Raw genomic sequence first — 24,457 nt, 5'->3', positions numbered from 1 at the left:
ATGAACCTCATTGGTTCTTGAGAAGCTCAAATGTGATGCATAACACGACAATGAACCTCATTGGTTCTTGAGAAGCTCAAACGTGATGCTTAACACTAGAATGAACCTCATTGGTTCTTGAGAAGCTCAAACGTGATGCATAACACGAGAATGAACCTCATTGGTTCTTGAGAAGCTCAAACGTGCTGCGTAACACGAGAATGAACCTCATTGGTTCTTGAGAAGCTCAAACGTGATGCGTAACACGAGAATGAACCTCATTGGTTCTTGAGAAGCTCAAACGTGCTGCGTAACACGAGAATGAACCTCATTGGTTCTTGAGAAGCTCAAATGTGATGCGTAACACGAGAATGAACCTCATTGGTTCTTGAGAAGCTCAAACGTGATGCTTAACACTAGAATGAACCTCATTGGTTCTTGAGAAGCTCAAACGTGATGCTTAACACGAGAATGAACCTCATTGGTTCTTGAGAAGCTCAAACGTGATGAGTAACACGAGAATGAACCTCATTGGTTCTTGAGAAGCTCAAACGTGATGCGTAACACGAGGATGAACCTAATTGGTTCTTGAGAAGCTCAAACGTGATGCATAACACGAGAATGAACCTCATTGGTTCTTGAGAAGCTCAAACGTGATGCTTAACACGAGAATGAACCTCATTGGTTCTTGTGAAGCTCAAACGTGATGAGTAACACGAGAATGAACCTCATTGGTTCTTGAGAAGCTCAAACGTGATGCGTAACACGAGAATGAACCTCATTGGTTCTTGAGAAGCTCAAACGTGATGCTTAACACGAGAATGAACCTCATTGGTTCTTGCTGAAGCTCAAACGTGATGCGTAACACGAGAATGAACCTCATTGGTTCTTGAGAAGCTCAAACGTGATGCTTAACACGAGAATGAACCTCATTGGTTCTTGTGAAGCTCAAACGTGATGAGTAACACGAGAATGAACCTCATTGGTTCTTGAGAAGCTCAAACGTGATGCGTAACACGAGAATGAACCTCATTGGTTCTTGAGAAGCTCAAACGTGATGCTTAACACGAGAATGAACCTCATTGGTTCTTGTGAAGCTCAAACGTGATGAGTAACACGAGAATGAACCTCATTGGTTCTTGTGAAGCTCAAACGTGATGAGTAACACGAGAATGAACCTCATTGGTTCTTGAGGAGCTCAAACGTGATGCGTAACATGAGAATGAACCTCATTGGTTCTTGAGAAGCTCAAACGTGATGCGTAACACTTGAATGAACCTCATTGGTTCTTGAGATGCTCAAACGTGATGCATAACACGGGAATGAACCTCATTGGTTCTTGAGAAGCTCAAACGTGATGCGTAACACGAGAATGAACCTCATTGGTTCTTGAGAAGCTCAAACGTGATGCTTAACACGAGAATGAACCTCATTGGTTCTTGAGAAGCTCAAACGTGCTGCATAACATGAGAATGAACCTCATTGGTTCTTGAGAAGCTCAAGCGTGATGCGTAACACGAGAATGAACCTCATTGGTTCTTGAGGAACTCAAACGTGCTGCGTAACACGAGAATGAACCTCATTGGTTCTTGAGAAGCTCAACCGTGATGCGTAACACGAGAATGAACCTCATTGGTTCTTGAGGAGCTCAAACGTGCTGCTTAACACGAGAATGAACCTCATTGGTTCTTGCTGAAGCTCAAACGTGATGCGTAACACGAGAATGAACCTTATTGGTTCTTGCTGAAGCTCAAACGTGATGCTTAACGCGAGAATGAACCTCATTGGTTCTTGAGAAGCTCAAACGTGCTGCGTAACACGAGAATGAACCTCATTGGTTCTTGAGAAGCTCAAACGTGATGCGTAACGCGAGAATGAACCTCATTGGTTCCTGAGAAGCCCAAACGTGATGCGTAACACGAGAATGAACCTCATTGGTTCTTGAGAAGCTCAAATGTGATGCTTAACACAAGAATGAACCTCATTGGTTCTTGAGAAGCTCAAACGTGATGCTTAACACGAGAATGAACCTCATTGGTTCTTGTGAAGCTCAAACGTGATGAGTAACACGAGAATGAACCTCATTGGTTCTTGTGAAGCTCAAACGTGATGAGTAACACGAGAATGAACCTCATTGGTTCTTGTGAAGCTCAAACGTGATGAGTAACACGAGAATGAACCTCATTGGTTCTTGCTGAAGCTCAAACGTGATGCGTAACACGAGAATGAACCTCATTGGTTCTTGAGAAGCTCAAACGTGATGCTTAACACGAGAATGAACCTCATTGGTTCTTGAGGAGCTCAAACGTGATGCGTAACACGAGAATGAACCTCATTGGTTCTTGAGAAGCTCAAACGTGATGCGTAACACGAGAATGAACCTCATTGGTTCTTGAGATGCTCAAACGTGATGCATAACACGGGAATGAACCTCATTGGTTCTTGAGAAGCTCAAACGTGATGCGTAACACGAGAATGAACCTCATTGGTTCTTGAGAAGCTCAAACGTGATGCTTAACACGAGAATGAACCTCATTGGTTCTTGAGAAGCTCAAACGTGCTGCATAACACGAGAATGAACCTCATTGGTTCTTGAGAAGCTCAAGCGTGATGCGTAACACGAGAATGAACCTCATTGGTTCTTGAGGAACTCAAACGTGCTGCGTAACACGAGAATGAACCTCATTGGTTCTTGAGAAGCTCAAATGTGATGAGTAACATGAGAATGAACCTCATTGGTTCTTGAGGAGCTCAAACGTGCTGCGTAACACGAGAAGGAACCTCATTGGTTCTTGAGAAGCTCAAACGTGCTGCGTAACACGAGAATGAACCTCATTGGTTCTTGAGGAGCTCAAACGTGATGCGTAACGCGAGAATGAACCTCATTGGTTCTTGAGAAGCTCAAATGTGATGCCTAACACGAGAATGAACCTCATTGGTTCTTGAGGAGCTCAAACGTGATGCGTAACGCGAGAATGAACCTCATTGGTTCTTGAGAAGCTCAAACGTGCTGCGTAACACGAGAATGAACCTCATTGGTTCTTGAGAAGCTCAAACATGCTGCGTAACACAAGAATGAACCTCATTGGTTCTTGAGAAGCTCAAACGTGATGCTTAACACGAGAATGAACCTCATTGGTTCTTGTGAAGCTCAAACGTGATGAGTAACACGAGAATGAACCTCATTGGTTCTTGTGAAGCTCAAACGTGATGAGTAACACGAGAATGAACCTCATTGGTTCTTGCTGAAGCTCAAACGTGATGCGTAACACGAGAATGAACCTCATTGGTTCTTGTGAAGCTCAAACGTGATGAGTAACACGAGAATGAACCTCATTGGTTCTTGCTGAAGCTCAAACGTGATGCGTAACACGAGAATGAACCTCATTGGTTCTTGAGAAGCTCAAACGTGATGCGTAACACGAGAATGAACCTCATTGGTTCTTGCTGAAGCTCAAACGTGATGCGTAACACGAGAATGAACCTCATTGGTTCTTGCTGAAGCTCAAACGTGATGCGTAACACGAGAATGAACCTCATTGGTTCTTGAGACGCTCAAACGTGATGCGTAACACGAGAATGAACCTCATTGGTTCTTGCTGAAGCTCAAACGTGATGCGTAACACGAGAATGAACCTCATTGGTTCTTGCTGAAGCTCAAACGTGATGCGTAACACGAGAATGAACCTCATTGGTTCTTGAGAAGCTCAAACGTGATGCGTAACACGAGAATGAACCTCATTGGTTCTTGAGAAGCTCAAACGTGATGCGTAACACGAGAATGAACCTCATTGGTTCTTGCTGAAGCTCAAACGTGATGCGTAACACGAGAATGAACCTCATTGGTTCTTGCTGAAGCTCAAACGTGATGTGTAACACAAGAATGAACCTCATTTGTTCTTGAGAAGCTCAAACGTGCTGCGTAACACGAGAATGAACCTTATTGGTTCTTGAGAAGCTCAAACGTGATGCGTAACACGAGAATGAACCTCATTGGTTCTTGAGAAGCTCAAACGTGCTGCGTAACACGAGAATGAACCTCATTGGTTCTTGAGAAGCTCAAACGTGATGCGTAACACGAGAATGAACCTCATTGGTTCTTGAGGAGCTCAAACGTGCTGCTTAACACGAGAATGAACCTCATTGGTTCTCGCTGAAGCTCAAACGTGATGCGTAACACGAGAATGAACCTTATTGGTTCTTGCTGAAGCTCAAACGTGATGCTTAACGCGAGAATGAACCTCATTGGTTCTTGAGAAGCTCAAACGTGCTGCGTAACACGAGAATGAACCTCATTGGTTCTTGAGAAGCTCAAACGTGATGCGTAACGCGAGAATGAACCTCATTGGTTCCTGAGAAGCCCAAACGTGATGCGTAACACGAGAATGAACCTCATTGGTTCTTGAGAAGCTCAAACGTGATGCTTAACACAAGAATGAACCTCATTGGTTCTTGAGAAGCTCAAACGTGATGCTTAACACGAGAATGAACCTCATTGGTTCTTGTGAAGCTCAAACGTAATGAGTAACACGAGAATGAACCTCATTGGTTCTTGTGAAGCTCAAACGTGATGAGTAACACGAGAATGAACCTCATTGGTTCTTGCTGAAGCTCAAACGTGATGCGTAACACGAGAATGAACCTCATTGGTTCTTGTGAAGCTCAAACGTGATGCTTAACACGAGAATGAACCTCATTGGTTCTTGAGAAGCTCAAACGTGATGCGTAACACGAGAATGAACCTCATTGGTTCTTGAGAAGCTCAAACGTGATGCTTAACACGAGAATGAACCTCATTGGTTCTTGAGGAGCTCAAACGTGATGCGTAACACGAGAATGAACCTCATTGGTTCTTGAGAAGCTCAAACGTGATGCGTAACACGAGAATGAACCTCATAGGTTCTTGAGATGCTAAAACGTGATGCATAACACGAGAATGAACCTCATTGGTTCTTGAGAAGCTCAAACGTGATGCTTAACACGAGAATGAACCTCATTGGTTCTTGAGGAGCTCAAACGTGATGCGTAACACGGGAATGAACCTCATTGGTTCTTGAGAAGCTCAAACGTGATGCGTAACACGAGAATGAACCTCATTGGTTCTTGTGAAGCTCAAACGTGATGCTTAACACGAGAATGAACCTCATTGGTTCTTGAGAAGCTCAAACGTGATGCGTAACACGAGAATGAACCTCATTGGTTCTTGAGAAGCTCAAACGTGATGCTTAACACGAGAATGAACCTCATTGGTTCTTGAGGAGCTCAAACGTGATGCGTAACACGGGAATGAACCTCATTGGTTCTTGAGAAGCTCAAACGTGATGCGTAACACGAGAATGAACCTCATTGGTTCTTGAGAAGCTCAAACGTGATGCTTAACACGAGAATGAACCTCATTGGTTCTTGAGAAGCTCAAACGTGCTGCATAACATGAGAATGAACCTCATTGGTTCTTGAGAAGCTCAAGCGTGATGCGTAACACGAGAATGAACCTCATTGGTTCTTGAGGAACTCAAACGTGCTGCGTAACACGAGAATGAACCTCATTGGTTCTTGAGAAGCTCAAATGTGATGAGTAACATGAGAATGAACCTCATTGGTTCTTGAGGAGCTCAAACGTGCTGCGTAACACGAGAAGGAACCTCATTGGTTCTTGAGAAGCTCAAACGTGCTGCGTAACACGAGAAGGAACCTCATTGGTTCTTGAGGAGCTCAAACGTGATGCGTAACGCGAGAATGAACCTCATTGGTTCTTGAGAAGCTCAAATGTGATGCCTAACACGAGAATGAACCTCATTGGTTCTTGAGGAGCTCAAACGTGATGCGTAACGCGAGAATGAACCTCATTGGTTCTTGAGAAGCTCAAACGTGCTGCGTAACACGAGAATGAACCTCATTGGTTCTTGAGAAGCTCAAACATGCTGCGTAACACGAGAATGAACCTCATTGGTTCTTGAGAAGCTCAAACGTGATGCTTAACACGAGAATGAACCTCATTGGTTCTTGTGAAGCTCAAACGTGATGAGTAACACGAGAATGAACCTCATTGGTTCTTGTGAAGCTCAAACGTGATGAGTAACACGTGAATGAACCTCATTGGTTCTTGCTGAAGCTCAAACGTGATGCGTAACATGAGAATGAACCTCATTGGTTCTTGTGAAGCTCAAACGTGATGAGTAACACGAGAATGAACCTCATTGGTTCTTGCTGAAGCTCAAACGTGATGCGTAACACGAGAATGAACCTCATTGGTTCTTGAGAAGCTCAAACGTGATGCGTAACACGAGAATGAACCTCATTGGTTCTTGCTGAAGCTCAAACGTGATGCGTAACACGAGAATGAACCTCATTGGTTCTTGCTGAAGCTCAAACGTGATGCGTAACACGAGAATGAACCTCATTGGCTCTTGAGAAGCTCAAACGTGCTGCGTAACACGAGAATGAACCTCATTGGTTCTTGAGAAGCTCAAACGTGATGCGTAACTCGAGAATGAACCTCATTGGTTCCTGAGAAGCCCAAACGTGATGCGTAACTCGAGAAGGAACCTCATTGGTTCCTGAGAAGCTCAAACGTGATGCGTAACTCGAGAATGAACCTCATTGGTTCCTGAGAAGCCCAAACGTGATGCGTAACACGAGAATGAACCTCATTGGCTCTTGAGAAGCTCAAACGTGCTGCGTAACACGAGAATGAACCTCATTGGTTCTTGAGAAGCTCAAACGTGATGCATAACACGAGAATGAACCTCATTGGTTCTTGAGAAGCTCAAACGTGATGCGTAACACAGGAATGAACCTCATTGGTTCTTGTGAAGCTCAAACGTGATGAGTAACACGAGAATGAACCTCATTGGTACTTGAGAAGCTCAAACGTGATGCGTAACACGAGGATGAACCTCATTGGTTCTTGAGAAGCTCAAACGTGATGCTTAACACGAGAATGAACCTCATTGGTTCTTGAGAAGCTCAAACGTGATGAGTAACACGAGAATGAACCTCATTGGTTCTTGAGAAGCTCAAACGTGATGCGTAACACAAGGATGAACCTAATTGGTTCTTGAGAAGCTCAAACGTGATGCTTTACACGAGAATGAACCTCATTGGTTCTTGAGAAGCTCAAACGTGATGCATAACACGAGAATGAACCTCATTGGTTCTTGCTGAAGCTCAAACGTGATGCGTAACACGAGAATGAACCTTATTGGTTCTTGCTGAAGCTCAAACGTGATGCTTAACGCGAGAATGAACTTCATTGGTTCTTGAGAAGCTCAAACGTGATGCGTAACACAAGGATGAACCTAATTGGTTCTTGAGAAGCTCAAACGTGATGCATAACACGAGAATGAACCTCATTGGTTCTTGAGAAGCTCAAACGTGATGCGTAACACGAGAATGAACCTCATTGGTTCTTGAGAAGCTCAAACGTGATGCTTTACACGAGAATGAACCTCATTGGTTCTTGAGAAGCTCAAACGTGATGCATAACACGAGAATGAACCTCATTGGTTCTTGCTGAAGCTCAAACGTGATGCGTAACACGAGAATGAACCTTATTGGTTCTTGCTGAAGCTCAAACGTGATGCTTAACGCGAGAATGAACCTCATTGGTTCTTGAGAAGCTCAAACGTGATGCTTAACACGAGAATGAACCTCATTGGTTCTTGCTGAAGCTCAAACGTGATGCGTAACACGAGAATGAACCTTATTGGTTCTTGCTGAAGCTCAAACGTGATGCTTAACGCGAGAATGAACCTCATTGGTTCTTGAGAAGCTCAAACGTGCTGCGTAACACGAGAATGAACCTCATTGGTTCTTGAGAAGCTCAAACGTGATGCGTAACGCGAGAATGAACCTCATTGGTTCCTGAGAAGCTCAAACGTGATGCGTAACAAGAGAATGAACCTCATTGGTTCCTGAGAAGCCCAAACGTGATGCGTAACTCGAGAAGGAACCTCATTGGTTCCTGAGAAGCTCAAACGTGATGCGTAACACGAGAATGAACCTCATTGGTTCTTGAGAAGCTCAAACGTGATGCGTAACGCGAGAATGAACCTCATTGGTTCTTGAGAAGCTCAAACGTGATTAGGGCTGTAATCAACCAAAGAAAATCTTGGTCGACTGAAGTCCTGAAATTTTCGACTAAAAATCGACTAAAAATGACGTTAGGAAAAAAAAAGTTAAATTAATTAGCTGCGCACTGTGCACAGTACTTGGTAGCCTTGTTGTCTGCATAAATGAATTATAAATAAACATAAAAAACTAGTTGGCTATTTGCAGTATATTAAATCGTTTTTGAGCTGATTATTTTGCACTGAAATGAGTCTGACACACGAGTCTGTCGGCTCTGACAGCTTTGCAACACGTGCACCTGCGCAATATCATAGCCTATGATTTCCCAAAATATAGTACTATTGTCAACTACATATCATCACAAGATCTTTTGAGGAATATGCAACATAATTTTGACAATTGTTTTTGTCATATGTATTATAATAACTGACAGACAGTATCATTTCAGCCGCTCTGTGCAGCTCAAACATAGGAGCTCAGCTGAGCTCAGCTGAGCGGCTGAGACACGAATAGACTATTAACTTAAAGCTTTTACTCTTAAACACAAAAGGCACGTCCACTTTAATAAAAAAGGAATATTTATTAAACAAGCCAGATCAAGAGCAGAAAAAAACGCTCTCACAATTAAATAAATAATATAAGTTACAGAAAACTAGCCTTCTTCAATCTGTCTCTCATCTCCAGTGGGTTAGGCTAATCCAAAAGTGAAAACAATGGGGGTGTTTTGAAGACAGACTGTTACCTGTGAAACAGGGGTGCTCTGAAAACACCCCCATTAGGAATTAGTGCTTTCCACCTGATGAAATGAACGCGGCACGGCAAAACTGATTAAATGAACGCGGCAAAACGGACAGTACAGATCCACTTTTGCGGCACGACTGAAGCGTGGTGTTGGGACGCTTCGCCTCATGTGTATGTTGATGGGCGTTCCTTAAGTTTACCGCTATGGGCGTGCGTTTGAGCCAGCGGGGAATGAAAAACAAAGGACCGGCGAGAGACTTCTCTTCGCCAGTTGGTTGGGCTAATCCAAAAGAAGTGAAAACAATGGGGGTGTTTTGAAGACAGACTGTTACCTGTGAAACAGGGGTGCTCTGAAAACACCCCCATTAGCAATTAGTGCTTTCCACCTGATCAAATGAACGCGGCGCAGCAAAACTAATGAAATGAACGCTGCAAAAAATCGACCAATCCGAATTTTGGTCGAGCCAGAATGTATCGACCAATAATCGACTAATCGACTGGGAGATTACAGCCCTAAACGTGATGCGTAACACGAGAATTAACCTCATTGGTTCTTGAGAAGCTCAAACGTGATGCGTAACACGAGAATGAACCTCATTGGTTCTTGAGAAGCTCAAACGTGATGCGTAACACAAGAATGAACCTCATTGGTTCTTGAGAAGCTCAAACGTGCTTGATTGATTGAGGACAGAATAAAAATTTTTGGGTGAACTATCCCTTTAATCTAATGAAATATAAACCAGCTAGATTAAATTCCTGATATAAACATCTTCGTTTTCTCCTTCAGTCTTTGGATTCTGCGCTATCGGACTGCTCTTCGCACTAAAGCCCTCGAAGCTGAGCAGGTCTATCAGGACGCAGCGGACCGGCTGAATGAAATCCGTCGGCGTGAGGACCTGTGTGTGCTGCAGCAGGCTCTGGTCGTCGGCATGACCACCACAGGAGCGGCTAAATACAGACAGGCTCTTCAGGAGCTGCGGCCCAGACTGGTGATCGTGGAGGAGGCGGCGGAGGTGTTGGAGGCGCACACCATCACCACCCTCAGCCAAGCCTGCCAGCACCTCATTCTGATCGGAGATCATCAACAGGTAGACAGGACTTGATCAATTGCTGGGACTATCAATAGCTGCGTTTACATGGACCCTAAGAATCTGATTATAATCGGACTAAAAAAGTAATGTAATCATGTCAATCGGAATGAATTGGCCAGATCGAATTTAAATTTTTTTCGGATTGTAAGGGGTGGTTTATTCCTTTTGTAATCCGAACGAAAGGACACTTGATCGGATTGAAAACCGAAACTGGAGAGTACTGTGCATTTGCAATGACGTAGAAATAGGATAATGACGTATGACGCGCGGAACGGGCTGTTCCTGTTGAATAAAGTAAATGAGTGTCCTGTCAATCTAAAATTCTCTTTCCACTCGTCTCAGTCCTTGTTTCGGACTGGTTTTGGGCATAGGATGGAGGGTTTTTACTGCTTGATAAATATAAGCAGCACGTCTCAACGCTTCATGTGCTCCTCGTTGCCAAATTAGGACCTGAAATGGATAAATATTATTAATTCTGCTTTTTAAAACAAAGAAAGGGAGGATGGTTAGTATGCAACAACTGTATGTTCATGCAGTGTGCGCGTGCCAAAAGATTAAATCCGATCAGAAGCTTGTGGCACAAACTTTATTTATTGTTCTTGTAAACACTAAAATTCATTAATTGGAATTAATTAATTCAAATTGAAGCAAAAAGTGTCCATGTAAACATAGCTAGTGATTCAGGAAATATTCTGGGCCAAGTGTAATTTCAAGCAACATATGCAATGAAATTGAATAATTATCAGGAATCTCTTCACCTAGGAAAACTATTTTGACGTACTCCTCAGAGAACCTCATAAAGAAATGTCAAATTTTATTATTCTGAACAGTTAGCTCTGGTTTCAAAGATTAAGCCGGTTCAGTTAGGACATTTAAAGGGTTAGTTCACCCAAAAATGAAAACTCTGTCATTAATTACTTCCCCTCGTGTCATTGGACACCCGTAAGGCCTTCGTTCATCTTCGGAACACAAATGAAGATATTTTAGTTGAAATCCGAAGGCTCAGAAAGGCCTACATTGGCACAATGCACTGTACACTCTCAAGACCCATAAAAGGTATTAAAGACATCGTTACAAAGTCCATCTCACTACAGTGGTTCTACAATAACTTTATAAAGCGACCAGAATAGTTTTTGTGCGCAAAAAAACCCTAAATAACGACTTATATAGTGATGACCGATTTCAAAACACTGCATCATGAAGCTTCGAAGCGTTATGAATCAGTGAGTCAATTCAGCGGTTTGGATCGCCAAAGTCACATGATTTCAGCAGTTTGGCGGTTTGACACGCGATCCGAATCATGATTCGACTTGCTGATTTATAACGCTTCGAAGCTTCATGATGCTTCATGATGCTGTCTTTTGAAATTGGTCATCACTATATAAGTCGTTATTTAGGGGTTTTTTTGCGCACAAAAACTATTCTCGTTGCTTCATAAAGTTATTGTAGAACCTCTGTAATGAGATAGACTTTGTAACAACGTCTTTAGTAACTTTTATGGGTCTTGAGAGTGTACAGTGCATTGTGCCAATGGAGGCCTTTCTGAGCCATCGGATTTCAACTAAAATATCTTCATTTGTGTTCTGAAGATGAACGGAGGTCTTACAGGTGTCGAACAACGGGTAAGTAATTAATGACAGAATTTAAATTTTTGGGTGAACTAACCCTTTAAGTAGCTTTTATAAACATGCCATAGAAAAAGAAACCATTACTGGTTTGCATCTTGAGACCAAATAATAGCACTGACATATCTTAATATGAATATGAAATATGAAAGCAGCATAAACTAGCATTTTAGTCTGGGACTAGGTTTAAGCCTTGTCTGTGAAACCGGGGGCTAATTTAAACAATAAATGCTTCTGTAGCATGAAACCATAATGCTTATTCTTTCTGTATTTGAACCTGCACAGCTGAGGCCTAGCGCAACAGTGTACGATCTTGCCAAGAATTTCAATCTGGAAGTGTCGATGTTTGAGAGGCTTGTCAGAGTAAACTTCCCATATGTACGCCTCAACTACCAGGTCTGTACCATCACATCAGCCACAGATGTCAATAATTCCTCTAGTGAATCATGTGCTTAAACAACAATCCTTTTCTGTTTATTTTGTTTGTTTATAGCATCGCATGAGGCCATGCATCGCTCGGCTATTGACTCCTCATATCTATGAAACTCTGGAAAACCACCCCTCTGTGCTGGAGTATGATAATGTCAAGGTAAGGCATTTAAGCAAACACAACCATAGATAGTCACTGTCATTATTATAAGATTTGCTTAAAGTGATTTGGGTACCATCATCTACTTCACACCTGTATCTTTCACTCCACAGGGGCTTCTGACAAATATGTTTTTTGTGGAACATTCTCAACGCGAGGAAGAGATTAAAGATGGACGGAGCCACCAGAATCCTCACGAAGCTGAATTTGTGGTCAAGCTTTGCCACTACTTGCTGAACCAGGAATACAAGCCTTCCCAGATTACCATTCTCACAACCTACACCGGACAGCTTCACTGTCTGCGGAAGCTCATGCCCTCTCCAACTTTCTCTGGCGTCAAAGTCCATGTTGTTGACAAATACCAAGGGGAAGAGAATGATATCATCATATTGTCTCTGGTGCGCAGCAACTCCCAGAGGAGGGTCGGTTTCCTGAACATATCAAACCGAGTCTGTGTTGCTCTCTCTCGTGCTAAGATGGGTCTTTATTGTATTGGAAATATGGACATGCTCAGCTCGGTTACACTGTGGAGCAACATCCTTAACACTCTGAGAGAGAATGGTCAAGTGGGTCCTGCTTTGACGTTGAGCTGTCAAAACCATCCGGATAAACAGATCCAGGCGTCCTGCGGGAATGACTTCAAAGGTGCCCCTGAGGGTGGTTGCGATCAGCCCTGCCAGTACCGTCTGGACTGTGGACACGTGTGCACCCGTATGTGCCACCCATACGATGCTGAGCACAAGAATTACAAGTGCATGAAAGACTGTCCGAAGGTGCTGTGTGAACTGAATCACAAATGCACAAAGCGCTGTTACCAAGAGTGCGGTAAATGCCGGATACTCCTAGACAAGATAATCCCATCATGCCAGCACAATCAGAAGGTGCCCTGCCACCAAGACCCTGAAACATTTGAGTGTAAAGAGCGTTGTCAAAAGACCCTCCAATGCGGCCATCCCTGCAAGGCGACCTGTGGAGTATCCTGCCCCTCTCAGTGCATGGCGGGAGTTCAGATGCAGCTGAAATGTGGACACATCCAAGAAGAACCATGCTATATTTCTAGGGACCACAAAAAGGAGCCAAACTGCAGAACTAAATGTGGCACCACCTTGAAATGTGGCCACGCTTGCCCAGGAAATTGCCATGGATGCTATCAAGGTCGCCTGCACAGAGGATGCACCCACAAATGTCAAAAAGCCCTTGTGTGTTCTCATCAATGTCGGGAACCCTGTGTAAGAGATTGTCCGCCATGTTCCTCACCTTGTGAGAACCGTTGCATCCACAGCATCTGTAAGAAGTCTTGTGGACAGTCTTGCGCCCCTTGCAACGAACCCTGCGAATGGCAGTGCCCTCACTACAGCTGTACCAAGCTGTGTCACGAACCCTGCGACCGTCCGCCTTGTTTAGTTCCCTGTAACAACACCTTACCCTGCGGACACCGCTGCATAGGCCTCTGCGGAGACCCTTGTCCCAAAAAATGTCGCATTTGCGACAAGGATGAGGTCACAGAGATCTTCTTCGGCGATGAAGACGAACCGGATGCCTGTTTTATTCAGCTGGAAGATTGCAAGCACTTGTTTGAGACCAAAGGAATGGATCAATACATAGGTCTCGATGAAGGCCAAGGTGCTGAACTGGATCAAAGGGCAATCCGACTCAAGGACTGTCCAAGGTGTCGCACTCCCATCCGTAGAAACCTTCGGTACGGCACTCACATCAACCGCAGCCTGGCAGCCATTGAGATGGTCAAGAAAAAGATCAATGGTGAGCCTGCTATTATCAAGCAACAGCAGGAAGTCCTAAGTTTGCAACTGCTTGAGCAGAGCAACTTGAGGAACATGAGGAAGCATATTCCCGAAGAGTTTGCCTCACTTCAAGAGACGCTTAAAACAAAGGACCTTTCACTCCAACAACTTTGGCATCTCGAGAACTTGATGAGCTTCCTCGAGAGGATTGGGAAACTTAAAGAAATGCGGATAGAACATATGACACCACTACTAGGCATTTATAAGCCATTTTCCCTCAAATTGGAAGAAGCTTTGACATTCCTCTTGGATAGAACTCAGAGGTTTTCAGACCAGCAGGTTGCAGATCTCGAACGTGAATTGAAGAGACTTTCCTACCTGGCTGAGCTCAACGTGCGCTGCAAGATGTCTCAATTGAAACTTCAAATGAACGTTGCTCTAGGCACCGAGGTCCAACAGTTAAGAGATATCCTGGAGGACACTTTGCCTTTCTCTGAGGGTCTAGAACGTACAGTGAAGAAAATGTTCACAGAGCTGGATACGAAACTACCGCGCAGCGGCCTGGGGATCACAGACGAGGAGAGGGTGATGATACTCAAAGCCATGGAATTGAATAAAGGACATTGGTACAAATGTCCCAATGGACATGTATATGCAATTGGTGACTGTGGGGGTGCTATGGAAGAAAGCAAATGTCCAGATTGCAGCGCAACAATTGGAGGTGCTAATCACAATCTCATTCAGGATAACGCTGTGGCGTCTGAGATGGATGGTGCACAACATGCTGCCTGGTCGGATGCCGCCAACATGGCAAACTTTGACCTGATAAACTTTGGAGATTAAACTTCCGGAGATTCCAGAAAATACACTGATAATGTGTCCTGGGATCATTTGATTTTGGTTCATTCACACTGCCAGTGATTTTCTGGAATCTGTGCATGCGTTCAAACACATCCCGTAAAGACATCATTGTTCCTTGACGAAGACAACTCTTTCTTTGTTAATGTGCAACTTGAACGTTGATCTGCATTTAAAACCCCCAGTTCAAAGAGTCACCTGATAACTTATGTCATTGCGACGACACATGCATCATCACGGCATTGGTTCTGCCTTGTGTTCATACAGAGCACGTTCCGGGACTGATCCCAGCAATGTTACTAGGTCCCCATCCCGGGATCAATCCTGGGATGTGTCGTTCACACAGAAGGCACTCTAGCAATTCTATGGCAATTTTCTGGGATAAACGCTTTGTGTGAAAGGGGCTTTAGCTATTGTTGTCTTCTGTCTGCAAATAGGTGTGGGGGTTTAATCCGGTTACGCAAATCATGAAATGCTGTTTTTAGCTAGGTAAGCACCTCGTTTCAGAGCAAGTTGTAATTTAACAGTTAGCAAGAGGGTACAAAGTAAACCTTTTATCATGCTTGCCACTGATGGGTGAATCAAACTGTATTTTGCATCATTTCCTTACATTTATTTTGTATCTATGATGAATTGTGTAGTTGTTTTTGAAGTTTTTCTACTACGTGCAACTAGTCAATCTCTTGATGAAATGCTCCTTTACTTGGTTTTGGTCCTTATATTCATTTGGCAGGGAAAAGCCCTTACTGATGGCAAATTTTCCATGAACATAACATTTCCTAGAAGATGCAAATCATTTCGATTGCACTTTATTTTACAGTATGCGTACTTACAGTGTACTTACCAAGAAAGTACTGAATAATATAAGGTAATTACATGGGTTAAGATTAGGTTTCACTAGTTCGCACTTACATATAATTTATAGAGAGTAATTTAATGCGTATTTGGTGTGCTTTCCGGGGGGAGGGCTCCGAGCTCGGATTTAGGCCCGAACCAAGAGTACCTCCCGTATATGTAAGTGGTTTAGAGTAAAAAGTGTGGAGAATTTGTGGTGGAGGGTTGCTGATAACCGTCAACAAACGGAGGTAGGACTGCTGCGTATACACCTCTGTTGTTTTTTGGCTGAGTGCTCTCCACCTGTGTCAATTATCTGAACGTGCTTCTCCCGAACCATCATTTAGGGGTAGGTTCAGGACTAGTACTTAGTTATTACCCAGTTATTGTAAGTATATGTGGTATGTATATAATACGTACAGTATGTACATGCAAAACAGGACTGTAAAATAAAGTGCTACCAAAATTTCTTTAGTAGACGTCGGATAAAAAAAAGTGAAAATCATTCTTACTGCCTGCTAACTTACTCATCAATGCCAATTTTACTCGTATTTCATGCTTCGTGAGTGGAACCTGGGACCAGCTGCATAAACATTTTTTTTCCTTTTTTTTAAAGTTGACCCATCTCTAAGTAAAAAAAATGAAGAGTAACTTGTAAGACTTTAAGCAGTTTATGCAACCGGCCACTGGTTAGAAATACTGTACATCTCAGTGCATTAGCTTTTAAAAGCATATTTTTTGAAAACAGTGATAAAAAACCCTGTTTTTTTTGCTAGTTTGTTTTGTTGAAGTGCAACATATTCATGCTCCTAATGAAGGAGGTCCGTACATAGTCTTTTAAGGCAAATACTTGGTCAATATGTTGTTCCAGGCTATGATTTTAAACGTGCTAACATACACAGTGCTAACCAGTTACCTGTAGCTTACATGTATGCTTGCAGAAGAATAGCACTTAATCATAAATATGCTTAATAAAATCATGTTGTAGTGAAAGTGTGTGGTTTTTTTTACGAAATACTAACCATTTCATAGAAGCAGTAAGTCACTCGAGGCCATGTTTTGAGAATACAGCATATGCATATGCTTTAGCTTCAAGTATGTGCTAACGTTTGTCCTTAACTTCACTAGATGGCAGCAGTGTACCAGTCAACAAGTCTCTGAGCTTGTGTTGGGACAAAGTCAGTATGCATTTGTGTTCTCTTCATAATGCAAGCTGTGTCTTTGACCTGCATCAAGAATCACACTGGTCTCTGTCAACTTCAGCAGGTTTATCCTCCGCTGATATCTGGCTAATAATATAGCATTACCCAAGCTCTCAGCCTGAATTACCAGCAGTCACGTGAGTCGAGCGGCTAGTCGTGAGCTGCTGGGTCGACTTCCATTTAGACTTCCCAGCAGCTTACATCAGTTTATTATGTGATGAATGTCGCCTTGTCATAACGTAAACCCGAGTGCAAAGTCGGCACTTTCTGCACAGGAAATAAGGGTTGGGTGGGGTTGGAGAAGCGGCAACAACAACAAAATCTGTTGTGTCAGGATGCAAAGAAAAAGCAAGCACAAGTTTAAGCATATTTCTGAGGGACTGTATTTACGGGGGGGTGATTTTTATAGGGCCAAAAAAAGCAAGTGAAGCAAAACGACACTCCTATTCGTTTAATGCTTCAAGAACATCCCTTAACTCTGGTCAGTGTGCTTTTTGTGCAATATGGTGAAATACACCAATGTTCAATAAATCACTGAGCGACGACAACATTTGTTTTTGCTGTTTATTATAATTCATTAGTTTATCTGTAGAACATTTACTGTTGCCACTGATCAACACAGCAGATTTATGCATAATTGCCGTGTGATTACGGTCGATTTTTCAATGGCTTCACACACTCGTCTGCTCATTATGGATGTGACTTTTATTTTCAGTTTGCATTCAAGGGTAGATTGGGACAGGACACGAGTCTGACGCATGATTGGGGGAGGGATTGAGCATCTATGCATGATTGTTGGTGTTTAATGGAGAGGATCTTGTGTCACACGGATTGGACTGCGCAGTTCAGAGAGACACAGCTGAGCACGTGCTCACTCGTGCCGTCCACCCTGAGCGCTAATGTGATTAGGGTTCAAGTGCTTCAGCGTGCAAATGGAGAAAAACATTTTAGAGGGGAAAAGTAGGATTGCTTTTTGTGATGTTGAATATGATTCCAGGTGCTGAGAAATAAAATAGCATAGTGTTTGTTTTTGATAAGATAATCAATCACCGATTTGTGAGATGGCAATGCAAACTTACAATGAATAAAATTAGTGCCGTCAAATCGATTAAAGTCATATATGTGTCTAATTCATCCTTATGTATATACACCGATCAGGCATAACATTATGACGGGTGAAGTGAATCACGGCACCTGTTAGTGGGTGGGATATATTAGGCAGCAAGTGAACATTTTGCCCTCAGAGTTGATGTGTTAGAAGCACGAAAAATGGGCAAGCGTAAGGATTTGAGCGAGTTTGACAAGGGCCAAATTGTGACGGCTAGACGACTGGGTCAGAGCATCTCCAAAACTGCAGCTCTTGTGGGTGTTCCCGGTCTGCAGTGGTCAGTGTCTATCAAAAGTGCTCCAAGGAAGGTACAGTGGAGAACCGGCGACAGGGTCATGGCCAAGGCCCGTGGGGAGCGAAGGCTGGCCCGTGTGGTCCGATCAAACAGACGAGCTACTGGAGCTCAAATTATTGAAGAAGTTAATGCTGGTTCTGATAGAAAGGTGTAAGAATACACAGTGCATCTCAGTTTGTTGCTTAAGGGGCTGCATATATACACTCACCTAAAGGATTATTAGGAACACATACTAATACTGTGTTTGACCCTTTCGCCTTCAGAACTGCCTTAATTCTACGAGGCATTGATCCAACAAGGTGCTGAAAGCATTCTTTAGAAATGTTGGCCCATAATAATAGGAAAGCATCTTGCAGTTGATGGAGATTTGTGGGATGCACATCCAGGGCACGAAGCTCCTGTTCCACCACATCCCAAAGATGCTCTATTGGGTTGAGATCTGGTGACTGTGGGGGCCATTTTAGTTCAGTGAACTCATTGTCATGTTCAAGAAACCAATTTGAAATGATTCGATCTTTGAGACATGGTGCATTATCCTCTTGGAAGTAGCCATCAGAGGATGGGGACATGGTGCTCATAAAGGGATGGACATGGTCAGAAACAATGCTCAGGTAGGCCGTGGCATTTAAACGATGCCCAATTGGCACTAAGGGGCCTAAAGTGTGCCAAGAAAACATCCCCCACACCATTACACCACCATCACCAGCCTGCACAGTGGTAACAAGGCATGATGGATCCATATTCTCATTCTGTTTACTCCAAATTCTGTCTCTACCATCTGAATGTCTCAAAAGAAATCGAGACTCATCAGACCAGGAAACATTTTTCCAGTCTTCAACTGTCCAATTTTGGTTGTGCAAATTGTTGTGCAAATTGTCGCCTCTTTTTCCTATTTGTAGTGGAGATGAGTGGTACCCGGTGGGGTCTTCTGCTGTTGTAGCCCATCCGCCTCAAGGTTGTGTGTGTTGTGGCTTCACAAATGCTTTGCTGCATACCTCGGTTGTAACGAGTGGTTATTTCAGTCAAAGTTGCTCTTCTATCAGCTTGAATCAGTCGGCCCATTCTCCTCTGACCTCTAGCATCAACAAGGCATTTTCGCCACAGGACTGCCGCATACTGGATGTTTTTCCCTTTTCACACCATTCTTTGTAAACCCTAGAAATGGTTGTGCGTGAAAATCCCAGTAACTGAGCAGATTGTGAAATACTCAGACCGGCTCGTCTGGCACCAACAACCATGCCACGCTCAAAATTGCTTAAATCACCTTTCTTTCCCATTCTGACATTCAGTTTGGAGTTCAGGAGATTGTCTTGACCAGGACCACACCCCTAAATGCATTGAAGCAACTGCCATGTGATTGGTTGATTAGATAATTGCATTAATGAGAAATTGAACAGGTGTTCCTAATAATCCTTTAGGTCAGTGTATATGTATAGAAGCACAAACTTTTATGTTAGGTCCGATTTTAATCGATTTGACAGCACTAAAAATAAATTAATAATTAATATTTTATACTAGATACAATTATTTGTTTGTCAATGATTATAAACCAAGAATTATAATAAATTATAAATCTGAACACCTCACTATTTTTCGGCAGTACTGCAAACCCGCTCTACTTGCTTGTGCAACAGAAATTAAAATGTTATATTTCAAGACATTATTTATTAAATTTATTATCAATTGCTTATTCATTGTGTTCATTTAAATATGTTTATTTCAAGGGGTTCATTATGCTATTTAAGTAGGAAAAAAGCCCTGGTATATATGGTAATCATTCAGTACCATAGTATATTTCTGATATTGCCATAAACACGTTATCACTATTGTCTCATTTGTTAAAAATGTTTTGTCATAAGGGTTTTTAGGAGAAACAATCCTAAAACATCGGCCTACACAAAGGAGCCAATTACAGTTTATTAAGCTATAAAATGAATGTGGATAGCTGCTCAGATTAGGGTGACCATATTTTGATTACCGAAAACCAGGACACTGGGCCCGGCAATGAGATACTCTAATGATACTCAAAGATTACTCAAAGATTCCCTATTCATTTCAACACATTTAAAGTATGCCCCCTCTGTATGGATAGAAAATTGTTATATTAGGGCCAGGACTTGAAAACAGGACATGTCCTGGGAAAATAGGACGTTTGGTCTCCCTAGCTCAGATCATTTGGAGAATATGAGGAGAAATTGGTTTGTGTATCAGGAAAATCTGAGAATATTTTGAGACATTGGTGAGATCTCTTCTGGAGACATGAGGTTACTAGTCTCAATTTAATCTCATTGCGTTCTAATTGAGATATCGATCATTTGTGATGCATGATTCTCAGCTGTTTATCTGTTTCATGACTGCAAATTGTTCTCAGTTAGCATTAGCTTGGTGTGCACGTCATAAGAATCATATCTGTGGAATCATACCCCGTTGCATTTATCAAACCCGCCTGGTTGGAACGAACTGATTAAAATTTTATCGGGCCCTGTGGTGCCCGGCTATAAGCTTTCATGAAATAATGTGCATGTGGATGTGTAAATATAGATGTGGTAAGGTTACAGCTTGGCCATGAAAGCCTTATTCACTCTGGCCTTGTTCTGTGTTTCAGCAACACACACTTTTGTGTCCTGCAGTACGGCTGCTTTAATTAATGCTGGATTATGTGTCCTTTGAACAGTCACTGATTCATGTTCAAAAGGAGGTTTGTCGTGTAACGAGGTGTAATCATAAGTCGAGTTTTGGAGTGGCTTATGAAACATGGAAAATTTGCGAACTTTTAATCATGTAATTACTAATGAGAACAGTAAAGGGGGGAAACAGTGGGATAAAAGATTAACCTCAGAGCTTCTGTCAGTCCAAACCCGATGAGAAAAACACAATAACTTACCTAATCTACTTGAGTTGCGCATCCGTTATGAAACACTCTTAGTCCATGCATTGATGAAATATGTGGTTATATGTATTGTGAAATATGGAGCATTTTGAATTTAGTTTATTGGGTTTGTTTTTTCTTCTTCACTGAGCTGGTGCAATGCATTTTGGGTGTTAAAAATTCTCCTGTTAAACAACTATTTCTTCCAATTGACTTGCATCCACTGAGAATGTGCTTCTTAATTCCTCACTCCCTGTTGAACTGATTTAACTTTGGCTCGTGTTCCTGTATTTGGAGTGGATCAGTTCTCTGGTGCCTCCGCTCCTTTTTGGCACCGGTCCTGCCAACGTATTTTGTAAAACCCCTGCCAATTACAGACTCAGCAAAGCATGCTTTTAATAAGCCTCGTTTGCTATGGAAAAGAAAAACATGCACCGACATGCTTTTTTATTAGAGCAGCAAATTTAAAAGTTGCAAAAATCTGGCAAAATTGCAAGATGAGAAAGTGTGAGCATCAAGATTAAGACATATTGTACTCTTAAAAATGCTGGGTTGTAATCTATCCCCTACTGTCTGATCGCTCCCTATCCCTTATGTAGTACACTGTCTGATCGCTCCCTATCCCCTATATAGTGCACTGTCTGATAGCTCCCTATCCCCTTTATAGTGCACTGTTCGATCACTCCCTATCCCCTATATAGTGCACTGTTCGATCACTCCCTATCCCCTATATAGTGCACTGTCTGATCGCTCCCTATCCCCTATATAGTGCACTGTTCGATCACTCCCTATCCCCTATATAGTGCACTGTTCGATCACTCCCTATCCCCTATATAGTGCACTGTCTGATCGCTCCCTATCCCTTATGTAGTACACTGTCTGATCGCTCCCTATCCCCTATATAGTGCACTGTCTGATAGCTCCCTATCCCCTATATAGTGCACTGTTCGATCACTCCCTATCCCCTATATAGTGCACTGTTCGATCACTCCCTATCCCCTATATAGTGCACTGTCCGATCGCTCCCTATCCCCTACATAGTGCACTGTCCGATCACTCCCTATCCCCTATATAGTGCACTGTCTGATCGCTCCCTATCCCCTATATGGTGCACTGTCTGATCGCTCCCTATCCCCTATATAGTGCACTGTCCGATCGCTTCCTATCCCCTATATAGTGCACTGTCCGATCACTCCATATCCCCTATATAGTGCACTGTCTGATCACTCCATATCCCCTATATAGTGCACTGTCTGATCGCTCCCTATCCCCTATATAGTGCACTGTCCGATCACTCCATATCCGCTATATAGTGCACTGTCTGATCGCTCCCTATCCCCTATATAGTGCACTGTCCGATCACTCCATATCCGCTATATAGTGCACTGTCCGATCGCTCCCTATCCCCTATATAGTGCACTGTCCGATCACTCCATATCCCCTATATAGTGCACTGTCCGATCGCTCCCTATCCCCTATATAGTGCACTGTCCGATCGCTCCCTATCCCCTATATAGTGCACTTTGATCGCTCCCTATCCCCTATATAGTGCACTGTCTGATCGCTCCCTATCCCCTATATAGTGCACTGTCCGATCAATCGTTATCCCCTATATAGTGCACTGTCCGATCGCTCCCTATCCCCTATATAGTGCACTGTGATCGCTCCCTATCCCCTATATAGTGCACTGTCTGATCGCTCCCTATCCCCTATATAGTGCACTGTCCGATAAATCTTTATCCCCTATATAGTGCACTGTCTAATCGCTCCCCATCCCCTATATAGTGCACTGTCCGATCGCTCCCTATCCCCTATGTAGTGCACTGTCCGATCGCTCCCTATCCCCTATATAGTGCACTGTCCGATCGCTCCCTATCCCCTATATAGTGCACTGTCCGATCGTTCCCTATCCCCTATATAGTGCACTGTCCGATCACTCCCTATCCCCTATATAGTGCACTGTCCGATCACTCCCTATCCCCTATATAGTGCACTCTGATCGCTCCCTATCCCCTATATAGTGCACTGTCCCATCAGTAAATGTGTGAACAAGTGATAGATTTCAGCCGCAGCTTCAGCCTCTGTTTATAATGTAGGGGGCGGGGCTTCAGATTCTAGAGAGCATTTGATTGGACAGAAAATCCAATCATATTGGTGGAAGTGAGAGACTGTAAGTTTTGAATGCTTATATCTTCTAAATGTGAATGTTGTCATTGTTTTGCAGCACACTAGCTAGATAACAGAAAGGCTAACATATTCATACTAAAAGCCAAACAGTTTTGATTGCATGGGGATTTCAGGATGGATTCTGATTCTGGTCGGCCAATGTTTTTTATCATTCATCAGCTGGAAAAAAAAATCCTTCTGAAAGTGATATTGTTTCTCTGGTGTGGCTATCCTTTTATATTTAGAATGATTTGTAGAAATATATGGTATTATATTTATCATCAGTCCAGTGACTTTGAATAATGATGTTGATGCTTGACTTAGCAAATGCATGGGCATCCATGTTCTCTGTTCAACTGTAGGTCGACTGTTGCTCATAATGCATTACTTTAATTCTCTTTAACCATAATAACCCTCTTTCTACAGAAGCCTGACAGGTTTGACACTACCAGTTGAGCTTCATCTGCAACATGGAAAACTCCAGATATGTGGAAATAATTGAGAATTACACATAGATAATCTGTGACTGAGACTCACACATGATTCTTTCCACACAATGATAATGAACAGTGGTGTGACTGAAGATACTGAACAACTAATTGCCTATTTTCAGTCACTAGAGCTGCACGATTCCACCAGAGCGTTGGGTTTATCTGCATTCTGTATTGCCTCTCTCTTGACATGTGAATTAAATCTAGCACCTTTTTGCCCAGGTAAGCATATTTACTCAGGTGTGATTCTAAACTGATTTGAATAAATGCATGAAACTCAATTTCCCCTAATGGCGGCTCGCTATTCGAGCACCTGCCGTTGAGTTAGTGAGTGACATTAAGTCGTTTTGCAGCGCTGGGCATGAGAAATGCTTCATAACTCTGGATTCAATTCAGCATTTTCAATATGACACCATATGTGCTTTTTTGAAACGTCACATTTAATGAAACATAGCCAAGAAACTGGAGCTAATGAGTATCAATTATCTTCCTTAAAATTGCAGACAGCGTTCATTTACTGGAGTACGTAACGGGCATGCAACTGTATGATAATTTTAATGAGATTATAATCATTATTTTATTATAATTAAGTATTTATTTATCATTAATGTGTACACATGTAATGCACAGGCTATATACACCAAAAACAGCCCCGACCCATCGAGGCATGGACTCCACTAGACCCCTGAAGGTGTGCTGTGGTATCTGGATTAAGATGTTAGCAGCAGATCCTTTAAGTCCTGTAAATTGCGAGGTGGGGCCTCCATGGATCGGACTTGTTTGTTCAGCACATCCCA

General features: G+C 42.7%; 1 protein-coding gene across 1 annotated transcript in view; it reads left to right on the top strand.

The window, feature by feature from the left end:
- Positions 1–16,522, top strand: part of znfx1 (zinc finger, NFX1-type containing 1) — a 40,488-nt gene extending 23,966 nt beyond the window's left edge. Inside the window, exons 12-15 of the mRNA XM_079840146.1 lie at positions 9,578–9,878; positions 11,792–11,902; positions 12,000–12,095; positions 12,209–16,522. Coding sequence (XP_079696272.1) covers positions 9,578–9,878; positions 11,792–11,902; positions 12,000–12,095; positions 12,209–14,680 — 2,980 coding nt within the window. The 3' untranslated portion in view covers positions 14,681–16,522. The remainder of the gene's footprint in view (positions 1–9,577; positions 9,879–11,791; positions 11,903–11,999; positions 12,096–12,208) is intronic.
- The last annotated feature ends 7,935 nt before the right edge of the window (positions 16,523–24,457 follow it).

Source organism: Gobio gobio (assembly GCF_949357685.1).
Source record: "Gobio gobio genome assembly, chromosome: 17".
In the NCBI taxonomy this organism is placed as follows: Eukaryota; Metazoa; Chordata; class Actinopteri; order Cypriniformes; family Gobionidae; genus Gobio; species Gobio gobio.
This window is presented reverse-complemented; position numbering and strand designations above follow the sequence as displayed.